Source organism: Carlito syrichta, unplaced genomic scaffold (assembly GCF_000164805.1).
Source record: "Carlito syrichta isolate Samal-C Ts95f unplaced genomic scaffold, Tarsius_syrichta-2.0.1 Scaffold104737, whole genome shotgun sequence".
Classification (NCBI taxonomy): Eukaryota; Metazoa; Chordata; class Mammalia; order Primates; family Tarsiidae; genus Carlito; species Carlito syrichta.
This window is the reverse complement of record NW_007048833.1, coordinates 58,021-65,902: the sequence shown is the minus strand read 5'-3', so window position 1 is coordinate 65,902 and position 7,882 is coordinate 58,021. Positions and strand designations below refer to the sequence as shown.

At 51.5% G+C, this 7,882-nt stretch overlaps 1 protein-coding gene across 1 annotated transcript in view; it reads right to left on the bottom strand.

The window, feature by feature from the left end:
* LOC103268221 (DNA helicase MCM9-like) overlaps positions 1-7,882 on the bottom strand; it is a gene marked incomplete at its 5' end in the record, with an annotated part of 56,423 nt that overhangs the window by 4,515 nt on the left and 44,026 nt on the right. Inside the window, 4 exons of the mRNA XM_008065770.2 lie at positions 3,556-3,701; positions 4,187-4,269; positions 5,492-5,695; positions 6,321-6,523. Coding sequence (XP_008063961.2) covers positions 3,556-3,701; positions 4,187-4,269; positions 5,492-5,695; positions 6,321-6,523 — 636 coding nt within the window. The remainder of the gene's footprint in view (positions 1-3,555; positions 3,702-4,186; positions 4,270-5,491; positions 5,696-6,320; positions 6,524-7,882) is intronic.

The window sequence follows — 7,882 nt, the reverse complement described above, 5'->3', positions numbered from 1 at the left end:
CCGCCGCGCGGCAGCGTGTCCCGGGCAGCTCCGCGCTTCAGCTCCAGACCCGGCGAGAGCCGGCGTGCTGTCTGCGCGGTGACAGTCATTTTCAACCCTGGCCATCTCAGGGATGGGAAGAATGCCAGGAGGACGGCCTCCTGGCTGCAGCTCCCCAGAAGCGGGTCCTTTAGAAAGCCCTTCCTGACAGCCTGGAAATGCCTTTGGGCATAAAGTGCAGTGCGACCCCCTTCCAGGTACTTTCGCTGAGAGGGACCGACACCGAAAAGCAGATGAGCAAGTTCATCTCAGTTTCATGTGTAATTTTAGAAAACATAAGGAAATACACTCGATTTGAATATATTTAAATGTATTCAAGTGTTAATGGAATACCTCTCTGGGAGATGAAATTACATGGGGTTTTTTGAGTCGGTGTCTCACTCTGTCACCCAAGCGGGGGTGCAGTGGCATGATCACAGCTCACTGCAGCCTTAAACTCCTGGGCCCAAGCAATCCCCTCACCTCAAGCCTCCCAATAGCTCAGCCTCCCAAATAGCTGGGACTAAAGGCATGCACCAGTTCGCCTGGCTGACTTTTTTTTTTTTTTGTAGATAAGAGGTCTTGCTATGTTGCCCAGGCTGTTCTCGAGCTTCTGGACCCAAGCAATCATCTCACTTTAGTCTCCAAAGTGTCTGGGACCACAGGTGTGCAACACCATGCCCAGCTAATTTATATTTTGCTGTTGTTGTAGAGATGAAGTCTTGCCATGTTGCTCAGGCTGGTCTTGAATTCCTGGGCTCAAGCAATCAACCTGTCTCAGCCTCTCAAGCGTGTGAGCCACCATACCTGGTCTGATTTTTGTTTTCTTATTAATTCATTATTGCTATTTCTCAAGATACTCAATAAAGAACATGTATTACCTTTATAATCAGGAAAAAAACCCCAAATTGTAAAAATTTTGGATTATATTGACAGTAGATTTGGAAATATCAATACCTCAAACCCATGTTCATTGTTACTCATTTGAGTTACAACCAAACAAAAAAAGCAAACAGTTTTTAAAACTACTACTATCTTGCATACTTTTCAGCATCAAACTGAAGACAGGGATACTCATCATTGCTCAAGTTCCATAATAGTGTCCTAAAAGATAAGACATAGGTGAGGGTAGAATAGGTTAGCTCTATTATTGTAGTCTAATTCTTGCTTCAGGAATTAAATGTTCCCCTACAGCCAGGCTCGGTGGCTCAGCCTGTAATCCCGCGCTTTGGGAGGCTGAGGTGAGTGAATTGCCTGAGCCCGTGGGTTCGAGACCTGCCCGGGCAACTTGGCGAGACCTCTTCTCTACAATAAAATCAAAAAATTAGCCGGGCGTAGTGGCGTGTGCCTATAGTTCCTGCTACTTGTAAGGCTGAGGCGGAAGGATAGCCGGAGCCCAGCACGTCAAGGCTGCGGTGGCTGAGAGTGGCCACTGCACTCCAGCCTGGGTGACAGATTGAGACTCCAACTCGAAAAAATTAAAAAATGTTCCCCTACATAGACTCTCTGCCATTTGTCTACACCTTCCCAAAACTAGTATGCCTCACCGCGCTTTGAGGTGAGGACAGAATGGCCACCACGGCAGGCAGACTGGCACCAGTGGAAAGTATTTTTTGGAAGTCAAGTACGATAAAAACATAAGTGGTTTCATTATAGTTATGGGATTTCCTAAGAAACAGAACTCTTTGCTAAATGGTAGGAAGCCATGTGCTAGTGGGTTTTCCTCAGTTGGTAAGAACAGCTTCAGACTGCGTTTGGGTGGTGACTCACTTTCATGTGCACACCACCTGGTTTTGCTGCCTCGAGGATCAACACTGGAACAGGCCTCCATATTCTAAAGAAATACCAGCCGGGCTCGGTGGCTCAGCTTGTCATCCTGCGCCTTTGGGAGGCTGAGGCGAGTGGATTGCCTAAGCCCGCGGGTTCGCGACCCGCCTGGGCAGCGAGACCTCCTCTCTACAATAAATTAAAAAAAAAAAAAATCAGCCGGGCGTGGTAGCGCACGCCTGTAATTCCGGCTACTCAGAAGGCGGAGGCGGAAGGATCGCCGGAGGCCAGCGGGTCGAGGCTGCGGTGGCTGCACTCCAGCCTGGGCGACCGAGTGAGACTCCGACTCAAAAAAAAGAAAAAAATAAAGACCACTAGAAAAGAATGCTTCCAGGCAGAACCCTATCTTTTATATTGTCACATACTCTTTTTTTCCTTCTTCCTCCTTTCCCTCCAGGAGGGTTACTGTGAGTTTGCGAGGTTTGGCTGCCATTTTTCCAACATGCAACAATGATTCTGAGCCTCACCCTCCCTCCTTTCCTGAATCCAGCGCATGCCACGTTGGGGTAGCCTGGGCTGGTCAAAGTGAGCAGCTCTCCAAAGGAACGTCCTGAAAAGGGCCAGCCACATCAAACCATCAATGGCCCGAAGGAGCGACTGGGATCTCAGCACCACGCTCTCCTCACCAAAAGGGCCAGGAGGCCAAAAGGCAGAGGCCTGACTTTGCACTAGCTGCAGGCTGACTGCAGCCCGGCTCCTGGGCGTTCGTGTTAAAGCTAGCGCCCACACGACCCCAAGAAGGCTGCGCCGAGGCTTCATAAGTCAGAAAGGGTCCCTGGAGAAAGGAGACTGCTTGAGGTTGTGCTTCATGCAGTCACAAACCCGCGCGGCCCACCTCTCGCGGCGGTGGCCCTACATCCGGGCCCCCACTCACGCCAAGACAGGCGCCGGCAGCTGTGATGCCACTCGCGCTGGTCCGCAAGGCAACGAACAGACGGGCTTGCCATTCCCCACTCCCGCTTTTCGGGAGCAGACTGGAAGGCCAGCTTTTGGAAGCCCGTGTGTTTCAGGAATATGCAAATGCAGTTCAGGCAAAAAATTCTTTAGACAGAGTTCACGCTCTGACTCACATTGTGACACACTTTCCCCTGTGTGTCTCTGTGTCCGTTACCCACTTTTTTCCGAGTTGGAGTCTCACTGCGTTTCCCAGGCTGGAGGGCAGTGACACACTCACAGCCACCCCAGCATCAAATTGCTGGGCTCTAGCGATCCTTCCGCCGCAGCCTTCCAAGGAGCTGGAACTACAGGTGCGTGCTACCGCACACGGCTAGTTTTTGGTTTCTTGTAGAAACGAGGTCTCACCAAGTTGCCCAGGCTGGTCTCGAACCCGTGGGCTCAGGCAATCCTCCCGCCTCACTCGGCCTTCCAAAGTGCTGGGATGACAGGCTTGAACCACCTCGCCCGGCCCATGATCCACATTTTCACAAGTCAGAACGGCACGTTTTCAAATGTTGCCCAGCCACTCCGAGTTGTTCCCTCAGACAACACAGTGTGGAGCTTAGACGAGCCACCCCACTCAGCCTGCCAGAAAAGTGAGCAGTAAAACGATGTGTTTTTTTAAGCCGCGGAGTTTTCGAGTGGCTGATGATGCAGCAAACGAGAACAGAAACAATTCCCTACAGTGAGTACAGACAGACTCCCACTGGCGGCACACAGCTTCTGTCTCGCTGAAGGCCAGACACAGACCTTCCCTTGGTTCTCCTTCCTTACCTTTCAAGTCTTTGAAGCTCCTCACTCAGGAGGCTCTGCAGCTCCAGCTTCTCCAGAATAAGCTCACACTGCCTCTGGTACTGCTCCCGAGGGTTTTCCGGAAAGGCTGTGTGAAGCGCATTCACACCTCCTAGCAGCGCACCTCCCTGGGGGTGGGGGGAACACCAGGGAGAGTCACCAGCCAGCCAGCCCGCACACAGCCAGTACACCGGGACCACCACGCCTGGTGGCCACAGCCAGCCCTCCAAAGCCTTCCTGGAGATCAGAACCACCTGGGAGCCTTTTTCAGACTCTGACAACAGTTCTCTCCCCAGTTCTTGGTAGCAATCATTGCACTAGAAAGCAACACTGACATTGGTGGGGCTACGAATATCCCTCAGGGGTGCTGAGGAGAAAAGGGACAGAGACAGAGACCCACAGCTTGACACCAGCGTGCAAAAGAAGTGTGTGGAGGCATCAAGTGTCTCCATGATATTCTCCTCTTCTTTTAAACAGCTACCTTTGGATATAGCTGCAGAAATTATTAGGCTTATACACTGGTCACTCTTATCTTTTGATATGTTAACAAAGTGTCTTTTTTAAAAGGAAGTTTGTAATTGGGTTAGATCTTGGGTGCAGAAAACCTCCTCACTTGCATTGAGGATTCCATGATGGACACTACTGTGATCGCATCTTCCAGAGTCACGGTTTCACGAAACATCAGGCGAGCGTGAGCTGAAAAGGGAAAACACATTTGGTTTTTAGGAATATTTGAGGTGACAACTGCAATTCTCTGCCTGTCCCGCCCCCACTGTACTTATTCTACTAACAACAAACTCATTCTACTGGAGCGCTCACAAACGCTGACGTTCAACTAGCTTCAAGGCTGTTTCTAGAGTAGACCTAATCCTTCGGCATTGCTCATGCCCTTTTGTCTAGTACTCTGGGCTCCAGCAAAGAAGAGGGTTATGTAAACATACATTTATTGTGCAGCAACTTTTAATCTTCACTTTAATATCTTATAAAAATATACAAAGTGAAAACTAATTTTTCTTCTCTGGAATTTCTATGATCGATAAGTTTTTCAAAGCTACTAAACTAGCAAGCCTGGATTTTGGGTATTTATTGCCCAAATATTAGCTATCAATCCTCGAGAAGATGAAGTCCATTTGTCTTAGAGTATTTTTTATTAAACTTATGTTATTTTATCGTAGGATACAATTAGTTCAGGTGAATTTTTAAAAATTATTTAAACAAGGGCTAAAATGTAAAAGCCAATGTAGAGAAAAGTCTGAGTGGCACGTCCAATACGTGTACACGTAAGCCTGAGCCTGAAGAATGGGACAGGCCATGGCATTGTGAAGCTGGTTGTCATAGTGATGGTGGCAGGCTGCAGCTGGCAATTCCTGAGCAAGAACCAGAGATGCTAGATGGAAATCCATTCCAAACAGAAACTCTCCGTCTCAAGACGCTGGCAGCGCTGCCACCAAGAAATCAAACAGCAGAAGCAAGGCTTTCCAAGTGCATGGTGTCCGGAGATGTTTGAGATGCCACCAAGACTTCTCATCCATAGGAACGTGGTGACGCACTTAACACCCACAATCTGTGCTCAGAAGGGGGGGCAGGGGGGCTCCTGGCACAGACAGAGCCTTTACTTCTCTTTTTTTTTTCATGGGAGAACACGCACACAGTCCCGCGCGACCACAAACTATGCAGTCGAGTTTCCCACATTTGGGAAAATTGCAGGGGTCAGGACATCCATAGTGCAATGGACAAGCCTCGTCCTGGGAAAACCACCTTTGTGATTATGGTCTCCTCCTGTCAGGTAAGTATTTAGAACCTTTACTTCTTAAGTGATGGGGAGCCCCTCTCATCCATCTTGCAGCCCACAGTGCCAAGCCCACACCTCGTTCACAGCAGGTATTCAATAAAAGCATCGTTTGTGGATGATACAGACCTTCCGCGAGTCGTATCAGACTTTCCAGCAGGCGGATGGTCGTCCGGGCCGCGTTCCGGGAGTCGCTCTGACGCTGCATCTGGTAGTACCGGAGAAGAACCTGGTTCCCCTCGTCAGACAGTGTGGGCTGCAGGTTCCTGATGAGGCAGAAATAGGTCTTCATCTTCTCCAAGCTCCAGAGCTTCTCTGACTTGCTTGGGTACCCTGTATCAGGAATCAGGCCAGTCACTTCTAAGAACAAGCAAGCATCTCATTTTAAGGGATTGCTACAAAGTTTTTGTACTCATTTTTTAAAAAGATAGTCTTCAGGTTTCGTGGCTATAAAAATCAGGACTTGTTATCTATGCAGCATACAGCTCTTTCTAGAAAAAGCAGTCTTATGAGCTAAGCTTAACAAAGGTAAGTGTCCTACAGGGAAGGAGGGATTATTATTGTTGAGGATAATTCTGGTTGGCCATATGGTAATCCATAGTACTTGAGTAAATCTAGCTTAAAGAGAAGCCCACATTTAGACATTAGTTTTGTATTTGGTTCTGTTTTCTTCGTGTGTAAGAGGTGAGTGCGATTCTGTAGAATAAGGCTGCCCCATTCATCATAAGGGACTTACTTAACCACTGTAACCTCATTGACACAGGGGGAGAGGAAGACCTTCTTCCTTTGATTCGGCATTCTGCGGCCACTAACGGGCTCCTCTCATTTCCTGCTTTCTTTCGAAGCATCTCTCCATTGCCGGTTGCACGGCATCCTCGGGTGTTTTCTCCAAAGGGAACTTCCTTTCGCTACGTCTGATGTCTCTGTCATTTTGAACGGTCTATTTGTCTCCACATACCTTTGTTTTCTAGGATGAAGGAGGAAATGACACGGTCCCAGTCTGCATTCTTGGTATCAAGCAAAACCAGGACCAGGTCAAACCGACTCAGGAGCGGGCTGCCGAGGGCAATGTTCACAGACACGGACTCGTGGGGGTCGTACTGGCCCTTGGGGTTAGTCGCTGCCAGGATGGTGGTCCTGGTGTTCAGCTTGCACACGAGGCTGCCGAGAGAGCGGGAACAATTCACTGACGGCAAGGCTAAAATAAAAGGCAAGATAAACTTGTCGGGAAAACAGGGCTGAGAAAGCAAATGTGGAATGACACGTGGAGACGGCACAAACGCCCACGTCAGGCAAAGGACGCGGATGCCGGCCTGTCTTGGAGAGAAGTGGGCGACAGCTCAAAAACGCTTTCTGCGCCCCTGCTAGGAGGCACGCCAAACTGAACCCAACACGAACACGGTTCTCGAGCAGCGGCAGTCCACCGGTGACCCCAGACCTCTAGGCCCGTGTGATAAATTCTGACAGGACTCCTGCCGGAAGCGAACATAATGCGTTTTCACCTATGTGGACCGGAGAATCACAGGATGCCGCTTCAGGAAGTCTGGACACGTGGAGCGGAGAGGCTATTTGTGGCGGGCGCGCGGGCAGGGGTGAGGGCGACTTTGAGAACAGGGAGCGGCTGAGGGAGAGACTTGCTGTGCATTCACTCATTTTGTTTCGACTTCTCTAGGCATGAAAGCAAGAAACAATGAGAGAGGGAGGGAGGAAGCGCAAGTGGGAAACCCAGGGGCGGGCTTGGCACGGAGTTTCTGAGGACCTGTGAAGGCAGGCGGGAGGGAGGCCGGCTGGAGGTCGGGGAGACGCGCGGCCGCCGGTCCGGAGAGGGGCGCGCCGTCTGATGGAGCGCGGAGAACGGGTGGAAGTGACGTCAGACGCGGGCAGGCAAGGCCTGAGGCAACACGGCGGGCTCGCCGAGCCGCGCGGGCAGCAACGCGGCCCGAAGGTGTGCGCGCTGCGCCCCGCGCCCCGCGCCCGTTTGCAGCTGTTCTGCTCCCCGAGGCCGCCGCCCTCGGACGCGAGCACACACGCGCCACCGCTCTTAGGCCGCGAGCCGCTTCCGGGGCTCTTGCCGGCGCTTGAGTCCCTGGGCTGGGAGCAACGCGGGAGCTCTATTTGTGGGGCTGGCCCACGAAGGCACGCCGAACGAGAGCAGGACAAGCAAACCACCAGCAACGAAGTCCTCCTCGAAGAATCAGCGACAGGGAAAAACCCTGGACGCGCCGCGTCTCCCAACGTGTGCGGCCGACGGCTTCTGTGAACGCAGTTCTTGAGAAGCGGACTCCAGCTCGCCGCAAAAACAGCGTAGGCGGCTCCTAGCTCACCCCACGGAAGCAAGTCAGGCTGTCCACGCTCATCTTTTAAAGAGCCCTGCAGCAGCGGCAGTGAGACAAGACCCAACCGCACGCGAAGAGTCTTCAAGCATGACGCTGGCTTCGAGACCGGCCCGGGCAACGCGGCAAGACCGCGTCCCCCCGGCACGCCAAACACGCCAGCCGGGCGGCGACCGCGCGTTTCGGC